The sequence below is a fragment of the Danio aesculapii genome, chromosome 2 (genome assembly GCF_903798145.1).
Source record: "Danio aesculapii chromosome 2, fDanAes4.1, whole genome shotgun sequence".
NCBI classification, from domain to species: Eukaryota; Metazoa; Chordata; class Actinopteri; order Cypriniformes; family Danionidae; genus Danio; species Danio aesculapii.
The window spans coordinates 18,209,728-18,235,241 of record NC_079436.1 but is presented as its reverse complement, the minus strand read 5'-3'; the positions used below and the strand labels follow the sequence as shown (position 1 = coordinate 18,235,241).

Below are 25,514 nucleotides of genomic sequence, written 5' to 3'. Positions count from 1 at the left end.
TGATCTTAATTTATTTTTGGTAAAATAAACATAATCAAGAGGCATTTGCCTTTCATATACGCCACTACTGATACTAAATGACCAACTAGAAGTCAAGTTATTATCTGTTGTTCCTAAAATTTAGAAAGGCGACAAGACTTTTGTCAGTCTGTGTGTGAGTAACTTTCCAACTACATGTCAACTTGCCGTCAGGTGAGTATTAGTTAACTGTTATGCCTGTTTCACAGATCTTCGTCTGCAGTGCGTATTTTTTTCTGTGCACAAGTTAATTGGTTACAGCTTTTAAACTCAATGCAGTTGCGGACTGGCAGTGCATTTCCTGTTGTGGTGTCTCAGAGCTCTGCCCCATGTATATATTTATGCTGTGAAAATGACTATTGATTCACGCAAAATAGTAATAATGTGAACATGTAACTAAAGTGTAAATGTTCTACATGTTAATTTAATTTCATTTCATTTTCCTTCGACTTATTTATCAGGGGTCACCACAGCGGAATGAACCGCCAACTATTCTGGCATAAGTTTTATGCAGAGGATGTCCCCATACACACTAATAAGAAATAAGAAAACAGTGGGTGTGTCTTGTTTTTGCTACTGTGAGATGAATAAATGTAGTAAAGTTGGCGTTTCATTCACAAAGTGTTTGGGAAGAGTTATTACAACCTAACAGACTCCTCCTGCTCACCATTTCTGTTTGTTGTCAAAACTGACAGTTGGAGCAGCGTGATTAAATGTTAGTCACGCCCAATTCATAAGATATACATAATTTGACAATTTAATAAAAAAACAAAACAAAAAAAAGCAAGATTAGAAGGGCAAACATTTTTTTTTTTTAATGACATGCACAGTTAAATTGTTCACCACAAAACTAGCAATGTGAGCTAACAAAATTATATGGTTAGTTTTGATTTCTTGGGGACTAAATACCTAGCCCATATTCTAACACTAACCATATAATAAGTACACATAAATAATTCATATTACTCAGTAGTTAAATGAATAATTACACTGCAACAAGGACACCCTAAATTAAAGGTCAATCTTTGGGACCAATAACTTTTCGAGTAATGGAAAACTACTAGTGATACATGTACAGTCTGTTGTACTTTACTTTTTAGTAGTTTTTAGTCGTCACTATTAATAACTATGTTTTAATAGTTAGGTTCAGGGGTAGGTTTAGGGATAGGAGATCACATATACTAGCAGGGAAATCGGATCTGTTCAGACAGATGTCCACTCTATGAATTGCACCATATCATAATGGCTAGGTGTACAGTACCCATGTATCTGACCAGGCTTTCGAAACAACTGTCGAAAAAAAAGTGGATTTGCTTACTCTTCAAATAAAAGTCGCAGTAAATGTCTCTTCTGGCAATGACACAGTGGTTAGAACTGTTGCCTCACAGCAAGAAGGTCGCTGGTTTGAGTCTCGGCTGGCCCAGTTAGCATTTCTGTGTGGAATTTGCATGCTCTCCCCATGTTGGCTCCTGTTTCCCCCACAGTTCAAAAACATGCAGTACAGGTGAAGTGGATAAACTAAATTGACCGTAGTGTATGAGTGTGTGTGAATGAGAGTGCATAGGTGTTTCCCAATACTGGAAGGGCATCCGCTGCATAAAACATTTGCTGGAATAGTTGGTGGTTCATTCTGCTGTGGCATCCTCTGAAACAGAGACTAAGCCGAAGGAAAATGAATGAATGAAAGAGAACTCCTCTGTTGCTGAGTTTTATTATATACAAGGAGGAGTGACTGGGATATATGTAATGTCTTGCTGTAGTCACGGTCAACTTCTCTGTGTTTTATGAATACTTGCAACCGTGGACATGTTAAAATTGGTTAAAAAGCCTATCTGAAATTTAATTTGAGCATCCAAACTGACAACAATCAATACAAATCTGATTGGAATCATATTTAATGTCCTTTAATGGACACAAAGCGTTATAGTCAACAGTCAATGCTTAAAAGGCACCATCAAAATCAGATGCTACCATTAAAGGTTACTGCAGGATGTACTGTATTACAAGATGATACGGTTTTATGTAAAAAAATGTCTTTTCATATTAAAATGTCATGTTAAATATGTACTACTTACCAATTCTTTATTGAACTTCGCTATTAATAAAAATGAAAATAGTTTCAAAGCCATTTTGAGCATTTTCATTGTATGGCGCAATCTTTGAGCTGTGACTTACCTGCAGGACTCTGAAAAAATGATGTTTGTTTGTGTGTGTGTGTGTGTGTGTGTGTGTGTGTGTGTGTGTGTGTGTGAGTGAGACAGAGTGAGTTGAGGATGTCTGGATACGCTCCATTAGACAGCCAGAGGCCTCAACACAAACACTGATCAGACCTGACACTAACTTTGACAAGAACTAACCACTCCAGTGTGATCAAAGCCAGACTGCCCGGCCCAATCCAGCTCATAGCTACATCAAGGCATCTTTGATAGACAATTCTGTTGGGCCCTTTAACATAGTGCACTTCTTTAATGAATTAATTAATGATTGACATTAAAAGAAAAAAAAAACTGAACCCTTCTTTCAGTTAAAGCAAGAATATGTGAGAATTTGCTGCTAGGACTCTCTAATATCTTTTAAGTCTGAAATGTCAAAAAAGCACAGGGAGTATGACTCATCAAAATCCCAACCCAAAATCCAAACAGCACAAGTCCAGGGAAAATCAGAACAAAATACCACATTAATAGTGTTGACCTTATTCTTCACGTACGAGCAGGTGCAGCCAATAGAACCGTTTTTGGCTCAAGAGTTCATCTCATTCACTTCCACTGACTTTTAGAGGTTTAAAACAGCTTGTTATGCTGCTTGATGTTGCAATCTGATATTTGGTTATCATATTATTCTATATTATTCATATTATTCTAAGTATTGTCATGAACATAGCTGTTCTGTTCTGCCATTTATTATTCAGAGTAATTTCTCCTATAGGAAACTGAATCGAAAGTTCTAAAACGATCGCAAAAATGAGCGCATTGCAGAATAAGGTCAATAGTCTCATGTCAATTTACTCACGCCCAGCCCATCCAATGTGTAAGTGACATTCTTTCTTCAATATAATAGTATAGAAGAAGATTAATTGTCCCTTGATATCATATGATGGTGGTCATTTGTTGCCATCACTATGAGATTATAATAAACATATGTATTATAAAAATGTATTAGTGGGCGTAAAAGAACATGAGAGCTGACATACTTGTGTCTGTATTCTATAGAGAAAGAGAGAGATTTTTTTTTTCTGTTATCAGTACTTCAATATCTATTTTATTCTAACAATGTTTTAATTTTACTCATTTCCTCAAAATTCTACACACACTACCACATTATGAAAATGTGAATTATTATTATTTTTTTTTAATTGTTGCAAATGTATTACAAATAAAAAACCTGAAAAATCACATGCACATAAGTATTCACAGCCTTGGCCAATACATTGTTTATGCACCTTTGGCAGCAATTACAGCCTCAAGTCTTTTTGAATATGATGCCACAAGCTTGGCACACATCAGGTTTGATGGGAAGCAACGGTGTACAGCCATTTTCAGATCTCTCCAGAGATGTTCAATAGGATTTAGATCTGGGCTCTTGCTGGGCCACTCAAGGACATTCACGTACCACTGTATACATTTTAGGAGAGCACCAAATACATCCCAGCAATTTTTGTTTTTGTGAATCTGCTGTGTTTGCTTTTTGAAATCTCAAATTTATCTTGCGAGTGCCATTCGTGCCTGCTCTTCTCACGTAAATCCAGCAGAGGCCGTTGTCCACTGACTGACTGACTGACTGATCGATCGACTGACCCACCCTCCTCCTTCCCTAAATCCAACCAATAGTGTTTTTAAAAGTACCGATTGACCCACCCACCCACTTCCCTAAACACAACCAACAGTTTTAAAAAGCAATTCAGAAAAAGAAAAACCCTTGTCTGATTTTTACCACATTTTCAGATTTTACCACATTCTCACCCTGTTATTTACTTGTTTATTTTATCTTTTGTCTTCTGTTCTTGTCTTAACTGCTTCTGGAACTGTTATTTGCCAGTCTCAAATCCATATGGAGGTAAGCGGTCAACTGGTAAGCCCGAAAAGGAACGGAGTCATACTGCCTCGTAGCATTCATTTTAAAGCCGAAATGCCATCCATATTTCTGGCTACATAATTCATGATCTCCAGAAATGTTTATAGGGCTACGTTTTCAGAATGAGCCTGTACTGTCCTCATCCTTTTGCCTCTGCATTGGTCAGTTATCTTTCTGACTTGTCATGAACTTACAGTTCTTCATTTTTGACTCATCCCTCCAACCTTTTGGCTCTGTTGGGCTTCTCCTTCTCTTCAGATAAAGCCAAGCTTGAGCATTGATCTCAACACCTCTACCTCGGTCTTTAATCATCAATGCTGTGGCACTGCTTTGGTCTCTTCACCCATCACCCAGTGTTAGTCCTACAGAGCCACAGCCCTGCTGAGTTAAGCTGTGGTCACAATGCACTTTTCGGGCCACTGACTTTCATTCATATGCACATGAATGTGCCAGACTGAAAACACAAGCTTGTGTGACAAGTGTCGTATGTCAATGCTTTTCAAAGTTCAAGCTTGGTGACCTGCAAATTTGTATTACTGGAATACATGAGACCAACAGAAATCAAAATATAACCTGTCTATACGAAATAGGGAGCAATTGCTATTATCAGAGTCATATCATCTTTTATTCCGCCCCATTTTTTAACACCATACAACAAAATTCTGCATGCTCAAATTATGGTGTGACCGCAGCTTTACTGTACAATCCAACCCAAAGGAAACACTCTTGAATCAACTATCCATGGTCTAAGGGTTACTAGAATCTAAGGCACTGTTTACCCGAATATGTTTTAGTTTTAAAACGGCGTTTAAGAATAAAAACAATGTCCACCAAGTGTTTCTGAAAAGATCTCCGTCCACACTATACCACTGAAAACGCACATCATGTGACCTAACACACTCTGTCATGCGCTGCACTGTATGCAGACATCTTAGCTCCAGGCAGTCAGCGGGTGCTTTGAGTAAATCTCCCCAGATGAGAGCAACGCATGTCGGACAGTTCATCAAAGATCTACCACTGGATCTCATCTCACTATAATTATTAAACGTGATATTTAATTAACCTTGTCTCTGTCTAACCACTCTTTGGTGTTTTGAATCTATTATTTAATTTGAGTAAACGTGTTTTGGCTGAGCCCAAAGATAAGTTAATATATTAATATAACTACATACACTGATTCTGCATATTTGACTGATTACTTGCCGTTATTTCCTATATTGTAGAAACTTATTGTACGTTACATTTTTAAAATGGCTATTATTGATTATCAAAACTGATATTCAGCAAAAGAAACAGTGTTATGATCACCAGCGATTGAGCGGATGAAGATCGCTGGTAAACACGCAAATCGCAGCAGACTACAAATCCGCCATTACATGGACTACAAGTTCCAGTCATGCACCGCTCACACGCACCTGTTCCAGATACAGCTGATTGCACACACTTACAGCCAGAGGGTCATTACGGACTGATTACAAGGACTATATACACAGCACACGCACACTTCACTATTATACTGAATAATGAACATTACGCCGCGTTTTCCTCGCCTTGCCAGTTTTTGACCCTCGCCTTGTTTGTTTGTTTACACTGTATGCTTCGCCTTGTTTGTTTGTTTGTTTACATCGTATGATGCCTGCATTTTGGCCTTCCTCCTGTTATATGACCACGACTCTGGAATTGCCCGTATACATCTGTTTACTCGTGTGTTGACTGTTGCTTGCTTAACCATTCTGTTTAATAAACCTGTGTTTGGGTCCACACTCCTTTTGTCAGCGTCCACTTCACATTACAGACTGGCTATGTTTCACATATTTCGAAAAAAATGAAATGAGGCAGTTATGTTATAGGCAGTGGTGTAGTCCTAAAAAAATTGGTGGTGTACTATTACCCACCCAAACCAAATTTTAAAAGTAGGCAAAGAAATGACGAAAGTCAATGTATTTTTGATTCATTTGATTTATATATATATATATATATATATATATATATATATATATATATATATATATATATATATATATATATATATATATATATATATATATATATACACATACATACACATACACACACACAAACACACTGCACAGCTGTGGTTTGCTGACTAACTAAAAACGAGTTCAGGAGCGGGATTCTGCCTCTCGTTTTTATATCAAATTTAAAGGGGACTGAGGCGATCATTTAGTAGTGTACAGGTAATCGCAAAGGTGTTAGGGGGGCTGAATGGAAATATAGGAGGGCTAAAGCGACACCCACACTGAAAAAAATTATTCAAAGATGATTCCTTGGATTTACTCAATTTTTTTACGTTAAGTGGTTGTAAACAAATTATTTGTGTTGAATTTAAAACAAATTAAGTTGAACATTGCTCAATTTAATTTGTTTGTTTAAATTCAACACAAATAAATTGTTTGCAACTATTTTGCATGTAACACTTTTTTAAGCGCATGCTGTTTTATAATTTAACTTTATTTTATAATTTGACTTCATTCAGCTGATTTGTTGTGATTTTCGAAAAACTCAAATACTCAATACACAAAAATTAGGGAAGTCTAATGACTAAAACAAGTGAGTATACCAAGAGTATGATCCTCAGAAGTCGTAATACCCAAACAGCTCGTGGAAAAAAGTAGGCATACTGAGTATACGTGCGTATAGCAAGGACTACACCACTGGTTATAGGCTTCCCATTGTCATAAATATGCATGCAGTTAAGATGACTGTCATATAAATATGTAGCTACACGATGCCTCAACATTTTTAGTGTCTGTTAATATATAAATAAAAATTAGCAGTTCCTTATATTATATTTTCATTTTATTGTTAAGATAGTGAAACAACGTAGCAAGGGTGATGCGAATGATGTCATAACGTAGACTGTTCCCTTTGAGGATTTACTCTTTGAAGAGTTTGTTTTCTATATCAAACTTGCAAAGTCTGAACTTAAAGATGATTGGATGAATATATTACTTAAGGAAAGGGTGCAAGACTGAACTTTGTGCACTTTAATATTGAGGAAAAAGCCTTAATTAGCTGCCTCCGTTTTCCCCCATCCACACTGTCATGGAGCAGCAGTGTTTCCAAAACGCTCTATTTTCAGGGCTCAAAAACTCTGGGGTAGTGTGGACGGAAGGCATAACCATAGCAAAACTTATGCGTTTTAAAAACTAACACGTAGTAGTGTAAACAAGGCCTAAAGGTAGGCAAGATTTTATTAGGTCTGGATCAAACCTCAACAGGACTGTGGCTCTCCAGCCTGCACTTTCGTTATCCTGTCTTTTTAATTTTTTTTTAGTTCATTGTCTGTTTTTGCAGCTATTCAGTTATTCAGTAAGTATTTTGTGCAAAAAAAGAAAGGCAGTCAATAATGCAATTAGATCTGTGCTTATTACCTCTCTACTGAAACTAAAACTATTTTGTGGCAAAGATTTTTTTTCTTACATTCAATAGTTAAATCCTAATACTGGGCCAAAGTGTGGGTTGTTTTGTGATGTGTATTATATCATGAGTATGTAGAGGAGGAAGGAGACTGTCATAATAATACAACAGTGGAGAATGACTTACATGATTGCACACCAAACTTCCCACTAAACTCCCTCACAAACATGTCTTCCTCATTGATCTTGAAGCTCACCGTCACGCCAGCCTCCTCGCTGCACAAGCCAAATCTTCTCTTGGGTTTTCTCAATGTAAATGCACACGTGTGTGGGTTTGCTGAGCACGTTCGTGTGTGAGTATGCGAGGGCGACGAGGAGTTAAACTGGAAGGTACGAGAGCGTATGACACCTCAATTACAGCACCAGCAGCAGTAAATGTTAGTGATGGCAGGGTCCTGTCCACATTTACATACGTCATGTCTAAATCAGCATTGGTTGTTTACATACAGAACGAAACAGCTCCAGTGGGAATTATAACGCCTCCAAGGACAAACACATACGTCGACTGCAATAACATCAGTCTGCGGAAACCCTCAAGTGTATGCTAACCTAGCAACTGCAATTGAATTTGTGACTTTTAGGAAGAAGTCAATCGCAGCCTTACTCTTACCTTGCTAGCACAGGCCTTATTTGACACAAAATATTGACCTGTTTAAACCCAGTTTAAAGGAATCAATCAATTTTAAATGGGGCATTATTAACTTGTCCATATAACATTTCTATGGTTCCATGTGTGGGAAAAGGTGTATATTTTTACATTTAAATGCATTTAATTTATGGAAAGTGATATTAAAGACATCTATAATGTTATAGATTATTATACGGCTGTCTGGTATACTTGATTCTGATTGGTCAGTCGCGACATTCCAAGGAATGTTAATTCAAGATAACAACCACTGACTAACTCAGACTCATCTGGGTACTTATCTTTATAAGAATTATCTTTACCATAGGTCTTAACTCAATTCCTGGAGGGCCACAGCTCTGCACAGTTTTGCTCCAACCCTAATTAAACACAGCTGATCCAACTAATCAAGATGTTCAAGACTAATAAAGACTATTATAGCCTGTTTCCACTGTGTGGTACACTATGGAACGGTATGGGTCGGTATGAGTCACCTTTATTAGGCTTGCATTTCTACTGCTAAAAGGGTACCAACAGTACTCTTTTGGTGGGCATGGTGTACGACAGAAAGTTTCAATCGGCATCATTCTCACTCGAGGAAATGTCAAAGTAAAGCTGTACAGGTCATTCACATATCATTTGAGAAGCACTTCTCACAAAACAGATGCTTTATACACATAAATTCTTATATATAAGAATGTATAAATGTTTATTACTAACCTTTCTATGAACATGAGTTGATTATAACTGCAGATCAGTGATATAGCCTACTGTAACGTCTGTGATTATATAAAATAAATAAATAAATAAATAAATAAATAAATAAATAAATAAATAAATAAATAAATGCAATATATATGAACACATACAGCCCCTTACACTCACTGATATGTTACCAATTACAGAAAAACCACACACAGCAGAGATGTTCATGTGATTTTTCTTTTTTTTTTTTTTTATAAATTTGCAACAATTTCAAAAAAACTTTTTTCACATTTTCACATTAATTTTGAATAAATAAATGAATTTAATCCATTTTGGAATAAGACATGTAACATAAAAAAATGAGGAAAAAGTGAAGCGCTAGGAATTGAGTCTGAAACCATTGATCCTGACTGCCAGTGAATATGTTCACATCTATTTACAGCATTTGCTTGTTTGTCTCCACCCCTATTTTTGACTGCATGGTGCAATCTTGTGACTGAATAATACGCAGATTAGTGTATGCTCCATTCAGCCATTTTCTGTTTTTGATAAACCCTTCAGTCTAGATTTGCTCCATCTTGCCACTGAATAATATGTAGGTCTGTGTATACTTCATTCAGATGTTTTCCGCTTCAAAACTTTCAGGCTTTATTCGGCAATAACAACCGGCTGGACATACTTTATCTCTTACTTAAATAATAATTGACAGGCTGGATATTTATATATTTGCACTATATGGAAGAGTTTTAAGAATTTTCTTCAAAATGTCTCTATTTCTGTTCTATAGAAAAAAAGGAAGCTATATATATTTGGGAAAAATAAGCAAACGAAATGATGCCTTTGTTTGGCCACTAGGAGTAAAAAAAAAAAACATTTCCATCAGGGCCAGTGTGGTTATGGGTTTGTTCCAGCTATAGCAAACATACATTTTTATAAAGTTTTACAACTTCTCATTCACAGTTTGTGAGCACAGTTGGCTTCTGTCACCCGAAAGGCTGAAATCCAGTGATACAGTATCTAATGCAAATTTAATGTAAAAGCCTCTTTCCACAGAACCAATGAGGCTTTACACTATGAATATGGATGTGACTGTTTTTGTCACTGTGTTGAGAATGCGTGTGATAAACAAATGCTTCTTTTTGTGATATGCAAGAATAAATAGGAAAAAACCTTAACATTAACAGACTTTCACAGATGTAAATGAAATGGATATCTTAAGGAACAAGATTTTCAGAACATTAACTAATTTCACGAATTCATGTATTGTTTAATTTTCATGCCTACAATAAGCTTGATTAATCTCTGAAGTTGATTGTTGGGTAAAGAGCAAGCAGTGGCAAACTTAGCAACACACACACACACACATACACACAATGGTGTCTTACCTGAGCCATCTTTGCCAGCTCTGTCCAGTCAGCTTGGTTGTAACTGCACATAATACTGGCAATGATAATCTAGAAAGAAAAGAGAAGAGTGTGAGGAGAGAGGGGAAAAAAAGAGGAAGAATAAGAAAAAAAAAACCTTAGGGGGAATAAAAATGACTGATGAAGTGCGATTTCACCTGATGCGTTTTGCACGGAATCAGCCACTTTTTCTAATCCTCATTTATTTATTTCATTTTTTTAACAGCCCGGCTCCAAGCAAAAGCTATTACCCTGCCTTAAACTGTGCTGCTTTATAATTCAGTGCGTTTGTAGATGCCCAGTGGCACGCACGTATTATTAAAACAATAAAAACATCACGCTGACGGCATTATTCAGCTCCTCTGTGGCAAGGCAGGATTTAGCTGTATTACTCTCGCTGTATGCGGAGACACTGTAATCGCACCATAAAGCGGAGAGATATACGCTGCGCGTCTCCTCCTCACCGGGCGCTTTTAAGGGAAACAAATGGGCATGAAGGGTGCTGGGAGGAACGCTTGGCGGCCAAAGCATGTGTTGAAGTTTATGAGTCCATCCATCCTGGATCTGGCCGGGACCTTCTGGGACCCACCTCGTCTTATCCGCTCGCCCCTGGGAGCCCCGCTCAAGCACAGATACTGACTGAGTCTAAAAAAGCAGCAGCAATGCTTTATTGGTGTCAGGAGAGTAACTGAGGGCCAGGTCTCTGTCTATACATATATATCTGTACACTCTCAAAAAAGATGCCTTAAATAATAACACATTATTTGTGTGTTGTGCTATTTTAACACATCTTGTGTACCTTTTTATTGATTTTGCATAAAAAGAAAGAGGTAAGAGGTGAAGAAAACAACAACAACAACAGACCAACAAAATGTGTTAGCTATCATCAAATCAGCTTATATATATATATATATATATATATATATATATATATATATATATATATATATATATATATATATATATATAAACGCAAAGTAAGTTAACGGCATTAACATGCTGAATTAACACAAGACTTTTATAGGGTAATAAAAAAATATTGCCGTTAATCTATTCTCAAAGATGGGTTGGGAGCTGGGCTTGTTCTATGCAAGCTATGATGACTTTCACCTTGATATTTTAGCGCAGATGTATACCTGGCCGAATTGCACTGTAGGTGGCGACAACGAGTCTTCGAACTTGTGTGTATTCCTACTGTCTAATTACCCCATCAAACCTGACGTGCTAACATCGGTGCAGTTTACTAGAGTGAATCTGATTATTGTTAGCTCTACATCTAACTACCAGGCACCTGTAGAGTTTATGCATTCGAGTAAAACATATACAAATAAAATGGACAGGGTGCTTTTTAAAATGAATGATAGTGAATGAAAGTCAAACCTACTGAATCAAACTTCTGAATCAAATTAGCAGGATGCCCTTCTGGATCTTTCAATTACTTCGAAGACACTACTGACTACGCTTACATGGACATCTGTAATCTAGTTTATTGCCCTAAAAGACAATAATATAGTTAAGGTGTTTACGTGAAGTGCTTTCATGTAAGAGTTTCCAGTAATTTTGGGTGACTTTAACTGCAGTTCGGCAGTTTCACCTTCACTCATGAACATTTCATCCATGCCCCTGTGACAATCTGGGGTATTAGATGCAAATAAGGAGTAAGGACTGGTGAGAGTAGTGTGGACTTTAATAACGCACGCCAAATGGAAAGTAAAAACTTCCGCATTTCGCAATGTGTGTGTGTGTGTGCGGTCCTTTACTGACAGCTGCGTGTGTGGATCTTGTTGGAAAGTATAGGGCGAAAAGTCCTACATGATAATATATTTTGAAAACACTTTATAATAACTACACACTATAAATCATTTATTAAGCATTAGCAAATAGTTACTTCATTATCTGTTAGGCATTAACTCTGCATTAATAAACGTTAGTAAGCAGTTTATAACTGCAGCTACACATGCTGTATTCTTGACTTACAAACATATTTATAATGTGCTTAATAATTGTACTTTCACACTTTGTTAATGATTTATTTTTCATTACTAAATTAAGTATCGCATTATTTACAAACCAGTTGTTTTTAAGGGTAGTTGAGGGTTTTTAGGATCATTCAGAATGAGTTAGTAAATGATTAATAAACTATTGAAATCAATGTTTATATGTCTTAATATTCAGGCATATATTAAGGGTTACTATGTATGTTAATAAATGCTTTACTAACTCAACTTCATCTAGTTTTGTGACCTAATCTAAAGTGAGGACTATTTATGCTTTATAAATCCCTTATAAATGACAAATAAAGGCTCAGTTAAATTCTAAACAGGAAGAATTACATTATTCATTCCTTTTCATTTAAAGATACACAAATAAAACTTTACTTCATATGAAAAATAAATCTTTGCAACCTTATCTAAAATAAAATAACTGTAGAGTTTAACATTGCATCTTATTATATTGTTAAATTATTATTATATTGTTGTTGTTGTTTTATCCAGTTTAATGTCGTATTTTGACACTCCTGTTATTTGGCAATATTTAAACTTTACAGTAATTTTATTTTTTAGAAAAAATTGCAAAGATTATTGTTCATTTGATTCTGAGCCTTTAATTGGCATTTATAAGGGATTTATAAAGCATAAATAATCCTCACTAGATTAGGTCACAAAATTGCATGAAGTTGAGTTAATAAAGCATTTATTAACATATTAGTTAATTATCAGTATATGCCTGAATAATAAGACATATAAATGTTGATTTCAATAGTTTATTAATCATTTACTAACTCATTCTGAATGATTCTAAAAACCCTCAACTACTCTTAAATACAACTGGTTTGTAAATAATACAATACTTAATTTAGTAATGAAAAATAAATCATTAACTAAGTATGAAGCTACAGTACAATTATTAAGCACATTATATAGGTGCTTATAAGTCAAGAATACAGCATTTGTAGCTGCAGTTATAAACTGCTTACTAACGTTTATTAATGTAGAGATAATGCTTAACAAATAATGAATTCACTAGATGCTAATGCTTAGTAAATGATTTATAGTGTGTAGTTATTATAAAGTGTTACCATGTGTCAATAAACACAGCTTGTGTAATATGGCATGAAAGCATTTTAAATTTAGTATACATACTAATTTGAGAGAAAATGTGGTCTGAATGTGTCATTATTTTACTGTGGAAGCTTGTTTCAGCCACATAATTGACTTTTTTTGTCAAATGAAGTGGTCATACTTTGTTTTTCACTTTTTTGAATTTTAGTAAGTCTGCAATGTGTTTGGGAAGTTTAAGCTTAAAAATATCTACAAAGTAACAAAAGTCCACTTCAAAGGGAGGTAATTCATTTTGTTAAACCTTTTTAAGAACTACAACAAATGGTTCATTTTAAACAGTGTGATTTTCTGGCCTTTATAAAGTCACAAAGGGGTTACAGTTAGGTTTATGCACTTCTACATGACTGTTATTCAGCTATTATTCTCCTCTGATTTTGATAATAATCTAGAGTTATGGTTGGGTTTATAGGGAATAGGTATGGATTACATTTTCCAACAAAAATTATGTTTTTTAAGGATCAACAAAGACATTAATCCAGCATCGCATTGTACTTGGCAAAATCATCACATGCGTTCTTGTACACTCCTAAACAAATGTACACCTTTGTAAAAATAATAATAATAATAGGACCACTTTAAAGAGATTTTTTTTTCTCACAATTTAAAATTTATGAGAGGGCAATTGTCCAATCATGTTTGAGATAGAATTTTTAGTTTACATATACTGTATATCTTACAATTTAGACTTTAAAAAATAATTCTGAATTTACACCTCACATTTTAGACTTGTTAATGCAATCATGTGTTTATTTTTCATAACTGTATTTTTATTTACAAAATAAAGTAAATATTTTAAACTTTAATTTCAGGATCTCAGAATTTTTTCATTTTAAACTCAGATTTATACTTTTTGCTATTTTTTTGAATTTAGAACAAAAAACAAATATTATAAGGGGATTTTTAAGCTAAAAGATTTCGTAATGTGCAATTTGTAATTAACAATTTAAAGATTAGATTGTTCTATTTTAACGATCTAGGCGCACAATTTAAATCGCATGACGTAAAAGCATTAAGGATTTTTTTTGTTAAGTGCAAAGATTTCAAAATATTTCTAAATTCAATTCTAATTTCCAGCAAACGTATAAATGAACAATAATAATGAAGTGTGGTCAAAAAAACTGAGTTATATCCAAACACACATCCTATTCTTATGCCCCATATGGTGATGTATACGTCTCCAAAACCCGACAGGTGGACAAATCTAAACTTGTTTTTATTAAATATATATATATATATATATATATATATATATATATATATATATATATATATATATATATATATATATATATATATGCATATAATAAACACTGCTCTTAATAATAATGACATTATACAAATGCAAATTGTTATGAATAAACTGCCCCCAGAAATTAAGAAGGCATGGAGGTAGTGTTTTTTATGATTATGCAGAAAATAACAATTCTTAATTTAATTTTTTCACATGTAAATATATTTGTGTATTGCTGTACATTCTGTGTGTATTAAGTGTTTAAACCTGCATAACAACTAACATGCTCTGCACTGGACTTTAGACCAGCTTTTACTTGATCAATGGCATGGTCTATTTCAGTTTCTCAAAATAGCAACCTGCCAACAATGCGCCTTAACACACCTCCTTTCTAGACCAGCACACCCATGAGTCCACAAAGTGGCACAATTGGATTTACTATTTAAATAACATGGCGTAAAACATGAAAATTGGGGTTGTGCTGGTCTGAAAATAGCAACAAATTGTGCAAAACACGTCTTGCGCCTTATTGCACCGGATGTGTGATAGGGCCCTACAGTAAGTATCTAATACAATACTGTGTAAAATAATTGTGAGACATATATTTTACCTTTTAATTATAAATATTTTTTTTATTCTGTAGCAGAAATAAGCTTTCATAATTCACCCCTTTCTAATCAGAAAAGAAAAGAGAGTGAGAGAGAGTGAGAGAGAGAGAGAGAGAGAGAGAGAGAGAGAGAGAGAGAGAGAGAGAGAGAATGAGCAAGACAGGCTGTGTCTCTGAGAAGCACTGGAATCACCCTGTTATCGCTTTAATAACACTGTGCTGAGGTAACCGAACCCATCCGCCAACACTGGCAACACTAGCCCTCTAGAGACCCCCATCACTGTGGAAACTGCCAATCATGTCATGATATGAGGAAATTAAAAAAAAAAGAGAAGGGTCGCATCTTTTTTTTTTTCTTCTCCTACATGCCACGTCTATCCTTCAGTCGCAGAACAGAGAGGGTGTTTGTGAGGCCGCTGGTATAATTTGACATTATTGCCGTGGTTTTGTTATTCATTACGCTTCTCTGAGTATTCATTTCATCCAGCGGCGTGCGCCCATCACCCCTGACCACGAACCGGTCGCACGCTGTGATGAGCTCCAGCAAACACACACTTCAACGCTCCCCAGAGTGTGTTCGCCACTGGCCCGCGCGGGTCACGACAAGCTGCTGAGGAGCGCTTGGGGGAAAATGGAAATTGTAAATAGTAAATGGAGATAATGGGCATGTTGAATAGCTGAAACCTGGCCAAAATCGATGAGAATTATCAATGAGAGTCTTACTGAACTATTTGGCGTGCATATTATGTTTATGTCCCTGGATATGTGACGGGAAGAGGACAATTCTCTGCTCTAAAATCCAATGTGCTGCTTGTAGATAACAGATTTTAAGCTAAATATAGGAATTTTAATTACGATTACTTCTAAGATTGCTTTTTTTAGGCAAATTGTAATACATCCACTATAGGGGAAGGAGGTACTTAGATGCACTGTGGCAGAAAGTAAAAACGCATATCCAAGATGATGGATGAGGTGAAGTGAGAGAAGTGCTGATTGTGAAGAAATGTAAATTTGATTCACAAAGTAATTCAGTGTAAATAAAAATGGATTAATTTATGCATACTTTAAAAATCATGTTTCATCTGGCCGTATCATAATAATCGATTTTATATAAGTCACAACTACTGACTTAATCCAACTTCATTAGATTGTAACAACTAAATAAATAAATACATAAAATAATGAATACATAAATGAATAAATAAATAAATAAATATATACATGAATAAATAAATAAACAAACAAACAAATAAATAAATAAACAAATAAATAAATAAATTTGGATGATATTATATAACCTACACAACCTCATAGACGTTTTTAAATTTAACATCATTGCAAATTAGTAGCAAATTTATTTATGCACACACTGTTCTTTTTCATATGATCAGTACCAGTGATGGTACTCTAAAATTTATATTTTTTGCATGAATGAAATTGTAATTGGACACAAATTTGTCAAATAAAACAGTTTCATTTACTTGTGTGCCTGTTTTGCAATAACTCCTTACAGTGTATAAAACATGTGATATCACATTGTAATAATATATTATATATATTTAAAAACACAAAGGTTTGGAATCACTTTAAGGTCAATAAATGGAGAATACATTTTCAAATTTAAATCATCTTTACACAGCTGATTTAAGACAGCTCTAAAAGCAGGTGTCTGCTCAGAATTCAGCTTGAAGACACATACCTTTGATAATATTAGTTCTATAATTTGTAATATTTAGCAGAGTACCATATTTTTAACCTATAGCAATACAAAAACATCAAATTGACATTTGACATCATATTTCATTTGACAAATGTTTTTCTCAAAAGTAAGTTACATTGCATTCAAGGTGGACTTATTTAAAATAACTTATTTTTGTGCTGAAATTGTACATTTACTATCTTGTGAAGTTCTACTGAGCTGTTTGCATATTTAGACTTTTATGCTATTTTGTGGCAAAAGTATTGATGTTAACAGGAGTGTACTCTGTTTGACAAATGAATCAATCAAAAACAATTAAAACAATAAAACAACAAGTCATTACACAAATGCATAATTAATAAATCACTTATTTAGTAAGACATTAAACATATAACTTATATATTATAACATTTAATATACCTCTATGGCTAGCTACATGCACTTTATTTTTTGATTCATTTAGCAATAACTATTAAATATTTTAGGTATTATTAAAGTGATTCTTAATTCATAGAAAACCCAGGAGGTTGGGGAAGATCTAATTTTTGTAACAAGCTGTTTGCATATTGATAATAAAAAGATTAATAAGATAAAAATACATACAGAACTTTTAGCGATAATAAAATTACTATACTTGACTTGAGTATTTCTACACAGCATAAGTACTTATTATATATACCTATATATACAGTGCTCAGCATACTTGAGTACACCCTATTTTAAAAATGAATATTTTTATTAATCTCTCAGTGAATGTAGTTATTAAATTATTAAATAGATATATTTATTAAAATAATATTCACTATATTTAAAGTATAATAATATTAGGCACCAAACATATTTAGAAATTGAAAGAAAATACATATAAATGCAAGCAAATATATATATATTTTATTTTATTTTTTTTATTTTTATTTTTTTTATTTTTTATTTTTTTTATATTTTTGTAAAACATACATTTGGGTGTACTAGTTTTTGGACCGTTTTCATAAGTTATTTTTTTAAATAAGCTCCAGATTTGGCTTTAGTACTGACTAATCTGATGTATATGCACAAATATAATTTTGCATAGCTTCTTATTAAAAATATGAATGTAAAAGATAGATTTGTGAGGGGTGGACTTATATATGCTGAGTACTATATATATTATGTACGTACTATAATAACAATGATCTGTAACTAACCCCAAACCTAACGCATATCCTAACCCTAACCATATAGTAACCATACGTAATCAAGACTACTCTGTAGCTAAAAAACTGCAAAAAAAAACAATTTTTACTTTGGTTTTTTGTTTTTGTTTCTAGCCCAAATATCTAAAATTTCTTAAATCAAGAAGCATTTTCTAGATAAGCAACACAAATTGTAAAAATTAAATGAGTTTTCCCCTAAAACAAGCAAAATAATCTGCCAATGCAATAAGCAAAATAATCTTGTTTTTCCTTTTGATATAAGATTATTTTGCTTACCCCATTGGCAGATTAAATTTCTTGTTTTAAGGAAAAACGAACTTAATTTTGGCATATTATTTCTTAAAACAAGACAAGTTCTTTTTGCTTGGCTTGAAAATGCTTCGTCATTTAAGAATGTTTAAATATTCAGACTAGAAACAAGACAAAAAATCTAAGTAACTAAAGCATTTTTTGCAGTGTAGTTACTGTAAGAGCACCTTAAAAAAACTGTGGCCTAATGTCGTAACAACTAGAATGTGAACACTTGTAAAGTATTTATAGTAAACAGCGTTATGTAAACTCAGTCATTTACACTGGTTACATATTTCATTCAATGATGTAAAAATCTACACTGAAAAAAAATGCTTTTCTTATTTAGATTTTTTGTCTTCTTTCTAGACCAAATACCCAAAAAGTGTTTCCTCAAAAAACATTTTCTAGACAAGCAAAACATTGTCAAAATTACTGTCTTTTTCAAAGGAAAAATTAAGCGAGTATTTCCCTTTAAACAAGCAAAGTAATCGGTCAATGGGAAAAGGAAAATAATCTTAGGACAAAAGGAAAAACAAGATTATTTTGATTACATCTTTGGCAGATTATTTTGACTGCTTCAAGTAAAAACACACAACATTTTGGCATATTATTTCTTAAAACAAGACAATATTTTTTACTTGTGTAGAAAATGCAACCTGATTTAAGAATTTTTAGATATTTGGACTAGAAACAAGACAAAAAAAAATCAAAGTAAGAAAATTTTTTTTTTTTAAATGTAATGTTTACCAAATATTTACATGCTTCTTATTTTAGTTTACTAGCTTTGAATGCTAAATTCATAGACTACAAAAGTCAACCCAGGCTCGTTCAACCCAGGCTCTATATACATTTCTGGAGAGTGCCAAATATGTCCCAGGAGCTATGTTTTTTTTTGCAGTTTTTGTTTTCACAAATCCAACAGAGGGCGCCGTGTATGCTTTTTCAGATCTCAAATTTTTCTTGCAAGTGCCATTTGCACCTGTTCTTCTCACGTAAATCCATCAGAGGCTGCTGTTGGCTGACTAAATAAGTGACTGACTGACTGACCGATCAAATGACCCACCCTCCTCCTTCCCTAAACCCAACCAATAGTATTTTCAAAAAGCACTGAATGACCCGCCCACCCACTTTCCTAAACCCAACCACAATTTTAAAAAGCAATCCAGAAAAAGAAAAGCCCTCAAAAGATTTTACTACGTTTTCAGATTTTACCACATTCTCACCCTGTTATTTACTTGTTTATTTTAATTTTTGGCTTCTGTTTTTGTCTTACCCGCTTTCTGGAACCATTCTTTGCCAAACTTGAACTCTGCTCTGACTCTCTGCATCTCAAGTCCACTAACATACATGGTGAGCTAACTGGACAAACTGGTAACAGCGGGAAAGCCGTCCATACGGAGGTAAGCAGTCAGATGGTAAGCGCAAAAAGAAACGATGTCATACCGCCACGTAACTTCGTTTTAAAAATGAAATGCAGCCATACGTACTTCTGGCTACAAAATTTGCAACCTCCAGAAATGTATATAGGGCTACGTTTTCAGAATGTTGACTGTTAACAACATGCAGTTCATAATGCACAATGACTACTTTAATAAGGTTCAGTTAAGGATTGTATGTTGTCTAAGAATATATCTGCCTATCCAGACAGTGAGGTTAAACTCAGTCTGAAAAAACAATAAATAAATAAATAAAATAAAATAAAATAGGCACATCTGTGTGAAAGAGGGACTGGAGGGTTAGTGTGAAAAGTGACGTTGTGCCTCATAATTACACCCTGTAATTCAAAATTAATCTCACCCTCGAGTGAAGCAGGCAGACAACAAAAGTTGAGGAAGTTATTTTGTGCTCAAACGGGCTGTCTCATTGCAAATGATTAGAGAGAAAAGAGATGGCTGATTGTGATGAAAAGAACACTACAAAAAGCTATTGTCATCTGTCTGCCGAGCGGCCGAGAGGAGGGAGGGGAAGAGAAGGAAGGCCTCGGAAAATCTTCTATTAGCGAGATTCTATTACACAATTACTCGCGAAGCAGTTAACATGCACGCCGCAAAAGCGACTCGAATTACTGAAGGACAGAAACCGAGGGAAAAAAGATGGCACCTCTATTATGGAGAATTATGGCTGTTGATAAAACACTGACAGGCTTTCCGCTCTCCAAAAGTGAGAAACAAAGTAATAAATCACATTATGAGAAAACTTCTGCAGGAATATTAGAGTTTCAAGTAAACGGAGGAAGATAGAGAAGAGATAAAGACATCAGAAGTCACATGCCGAGCTGAAAGTGGACTCACATTTTTGGGGAAGTCGGCTTTGAGTTCAGCCACGCTCTTGCACCAGTAGGCGGCTGTTTTTTCACTAATGAGCTCGATGTTGAGGAATGAGCCCTGACCAGGACCAAAAATGTGACCTGAGGTAGTCCCACGCACGATTCGCGGGGACACGTTGGTCACCAAATCCTGCAAGAGAAAGAGAGAAACTCTGTCAGTGTTCACTAAACTGCTATTAGCACTGACAGGCTGAAAATGATCAAATTAGATCCTGAATTGATGTTTTTTTTATCCTTTAAACTCTTTACACACATCTGTACTTTCTTTATCATAAATGTCAGATTCCACAAATGCTTGCTGTATATTCATCATACAAGCATCAATCAAGCACATTTCAGCCTTTTTTCTCCTACAATTAAAAGAAAACTGTGATAAATGAACTGATAAGAGCATGGCCCATTAGTGAGAGCAATTAGGATTCATTTGCATGTGTTAATTAGGAGCCACATAATTTTAAACAATTAAGATAAGCAGGGGAGTGTGTTTTTGAGGGGGCACCGGAGGCAAGATAACACATGACAAGAGAAAAAAGAAACTTGTTATTTGCTATTTTAAAGGGTCAAAAGGGACAGTCGAGTACTGTAGGTTTCAAATATTTCAATGCTCAAATATGATCTCAAAATTAACTGTAATCATTTTGTGTCATTCATTCATTTTCCTTCGGCTTAGTCCCTTATTTATCTGGGGTCGCCACAGTGGAACGAACCAACACCTATTCCAGTATATCGTCATCTTGGAATTATAAGGTTCTATCTGCGTTCTAAATGATTTTGAGATATTGAGCTTCAAAGTTTTTGCATTCCATTTAATATGTATAACAATATGTGTGTAACAGTTCTCTTTCGTACATTAACATGACAGAGACCCTAAGGGTTCTCTAAATGTAAATTATCAAAATTCTCCTAAATTTGCAAATTGGAGTACAAAAAACATGGTAAATGCCAATAGAACCTTCTAATTTCCAAAAGTCATTTTCCACTTAAGGTTCTATCTGCAGATCATTCATTGAAGCATTACTTTTCAAGAAATACAATCAAAATATACATAATTTGGTGTTGTAACAATATGTTGATGCTTGAGAAAGTTAAGTTTTTGCTTTCTATGACATTTATTTAATGTTTTAGGATGAATATTTTTTCTTGTTCAAATTAATCATACAAGGTTGTGCTAAATATTTTTTCCAGTGCAGGTGTTAATTTAATTTGATTTAATCAATATGTTAATATTTATACAATTTTATGCTTTATATGAATTATTTAATTATATTTATTGAATTATATGCCCCATGAATTAAATTAAGTATTTGCCCTTCAAGGCATAATATTACATTCGAAGACTTTAAAAGAAAACAGATAATGAGCAAATGAGTTTAATAAACACTGAAAACTGTTTCACTGATTATATATACACAAATAAAAATATTTCACATTTAATATATACATTTTTATATCTGTTTCTTTTTTAACAATGTAAAAATTAACATTTAATCTTAATGTCAAAAAATGCTTCTAAATTTTGTGTGGTCCGGCATTATTTAGCCGACTCTATTTTTGTGTAATTTTGTCTTTCTGGTCTTTCCCGCTGTCAATGGAGCAGTCCGACGAACTGACAAAGAAAGCTGATTCTGATTGGTTCTCGTGTGTGCATTAAAAAGGCTCACAGAAAGAGCCTTATAGAGCCAAGCTAGAGTTCAACTTTGTAGATAAACTGTTTTTGTTTATTTAAATAAAAAGTCTTAAAATGTAAACCACTTTTAAAAAAGTCACATAATGTAAACAAGTAATTTAATATGAATATGTGAATAACTCAATTTTGCCAAAAATGTGAGATAATTCTAAGGTGAGGATATATTTTTACACAGTGGATGCTCCTCTAGCTGCAACCCAGTGCTGGGAAACATCCATACACACTCATTTACACTAATGCACTATGGGCAATTTAGTTCACTTACTGCATGTCCAGGAGGAAACCCAGTGACGTTCTTGCCGTGACAGTGAGCCACCGTGCCGCCTTTATTTAGCATGTTCTGTAGATCATTTTTTCCACATTTTCATTTTTGCTTCAGTAAATGATAATTGGTCAAAATGTCTCTTTTTTATGGGTTATTCAACCAAGCATTGATTGTCTGAAGTTAAATCATTGGAATTGTTTTGTATGTAAATAATGTTTCAAAACAAGACACTTTTTTGTTGTTTTAAGCAAATAATTAAATAAAGAAATAAATAAATAAAGACAGAAAGAAAGAAAGAAAGAAAGAAAGAAGAAAAAAGAAAAGAAGGGAAAAAGATAAAGAGGAGAAAGAAAGAAAGAAAGAAAGAAAGAAAGAAAGAAAGAAAGAAAGCAAAAGAAAGAAAAAGAAGCAGACAGAGGAAAGAAAGACAGTAGGAAAAAGACAAAAAGAAGAAAAAGGAAAAAGAAGAAGTAGAAGAAGATGGAGGCGGAAGAAATTAAAAAGAAAGAAAAACAAGAAGAAAAAAAAAGACCCAGAAGTGAAAATAAAGAGAACGTAAAAGAAAAAAGAAGACAATAAAGAAGAAAATGAAAAAGAAGAATGAGATGGAGAGGGGACAGGAGGAAAAAGAAATAAAAAAGGAAAGAAAAAGAAGAAAAATATAAAGAAAAAACAAGCAGAAGGAGGAAAAAAGAAAATGAAAAAAAGTAAAAGAAGAAGATGGTGGAGGAGGAAGAAAAAATGAAAGACAATGAACAAGAAAAATAAGAAAAAAGAAGAACAACACCCAGGAGGAGTAAAGAAAGAATGAACGAAAAATAAGAAAAAATAAGACAAAACAGAAAAAAAGGAAAAAGAAGTAGAAGAAGGAGGAGGAGGAGGAGGAGGAGAAGGAAAAGCAGGAAGAAAGAGAAAGAATAAGAAAAAAAGAATGTAAAAAGAAGAAAAAGAAGCAGAAGAAAACAGAATGAAAATAAAGAAAAAAGACAAAATAGAAGAAAAGGAAAAAGAAGATGACGACGAGGAAGAAGATGGAGGAGGATGAAGAGGAGGAGGACAAAAGAAAGTAAAAGAATAAGAATAAAATAAACTAAAAAAAGAAAAAGAAGCAGAAAAAAGATAGAACGAAAAATAAGAAAAAAGAAGACAAAAAAGGAAAAAAGATGGAGAAAAAGAAGGTGAAAGAAAGAAAAAGAAAATAAAAAGAAAAGAGAAAAGACAAAAAGAAGAAAAAAGAAGACAAAAAGAAGAAAAGAAAAAAATAAGTGGAAGAAGATGGAAGAAGAGGAAGAGGAGGAAAAAAGAATAATAATAAAAATAATGAGAAAACAAAGAAGAAAAAGACCCAAGAGTAAAGAAAAAATGAATGAAAAGAAGAAGAAAAAAAGAAGACAAAAGAAGAAGAAAATGGAAGAGGAGGAAGAGGAGGAGGAAGAAAGAACAAAGAACAAGAAGATGAAAAGGAAAAGTCGAAAAAAAAGAAACAAAAAAGAAAGAAAAACTCTAAATGTCCACAATTTTTTTTATTTTAAAGTTTTCAGACTGTCCCTTAATTTATTCCATAGCTGTTTTCCATATATAGTTCTTCATATAAATGAACACTAAATATTCATGTCTAAAAAAAAGTTGCTAATATTGTGGAGGAAAATATTGTTTTAAACATATTTAAATGAATATCTCAATTTAACTTGACAGTTCTAATAAAATATAATTTTGATATGTCAAATGTTCTGTGGGCGTTTATTAGGTGTAAATTGTCACAGTGCTGTATAAAAATCTATATTTTATCTACTATATATACAATATATGCTTTGTGCCCACGATGAGCTTGAAAATTATGACAGCACAGTAACATCAATTACCATACCTACAACACAATATTGGAGCAGAAAAAACCCTTCATTCTTTCACTACCGTGTGATGTGCTTTGCAACGTTAGAATCTTCCGATCACAAACGCCTCCAAATGTGAGAGCATTAAACCTGCCAGCTTCGACACAACATCTGCCTTCAATGCTAATACGTAGCTTAAGTTAGAAACTCCGATTGCCTGTCATTTCTGATGGAGATGAACTGTCTGGAGGTGTTTTGTGAGACAAAGAAAACAAATAAGAGACAAGAAAACACTGCGTTACCAAGTACATACACTCACATTTCCACAATTTCAATGCCTCTTTAAATTGCCCATAATGCCGTTCATAGAGCTTATTTTGTTTTGGAGGTCTCCTACTGTAAACATGCAACCAGAACTCTTTTGTTTCCTCATGCATACATTTTAAATCACCCAATTTCTGAAAGACACTCTTTCAAAAAAGATTTGAAGATCTTTTCTAAACCCCTGCTTTAAATAAAAAGCTAATCTGCTCTGATTGGTCAGGTGGTACAGTCTGTTGTGATTGGTCTACTGCTTACAGCGTGTGATAAAAATATATCTTTCAGTGATTGAAAACACTGTATGATGCCATGCATAGAGGACTTCTGGAGGTCTCCATAACCCTGGACCAGGCCGTATCCTGAGCAGATGCGGTGGCGGTCATGGAGGAGTGGAGAGCATGAGACAGATTCCTGAAAGACCACAGTGACAGACGAGTCTTTGCATTGATCCCATGGACCAGCCTTTGCACCCGTTGGTGACCTACTCACCACGATGCAGGCGCGCAAGGTCAGGACCAGGTCTGGATATGCGCTCCTGTCCTGGTGTCTGTGTTTGTTTAGTCTGCGACGTGATGTTTATTCTCAGCGCCTTATTCTAGTAGGCTTCGGTTTGGGTTGGTGCTGGGAGCGAACATTCACGTTGCATATGTGAGCGCTTGGTAATTATATTTATTTATC

The 25,514-nt window shown here is 34.2% G+C and overlaps 1 protein-coding gene across 1 annotated transcript in view; it reads right to left on the bottom strand.

The window, feature by feature from the left end:
- dpydb (dihydropyrimidine dehydrogenase b) overlaps positions 1-25,514 on the bottom strand; it is a 291,123-nt gene that overhangs the window by 108,820 nt on the left and 156,789 nt on the right. Inside the window, exons 14-15 of the mRNA XM_056474106.1 lie at positions 20,697-20,861; positions 10,245-10,313 (exon numbers count right to left, since the gene is read on the bottom strand). Coding sequence (XP_056330081.1) covers positions 10,245-10,313; positions 20,697-20,861 — 234 coding nt within the window. The remainder of the gene's footprint in view (positions 1-10,244; positions 10,314-20,696; positions 20,862-25,514) is intronic.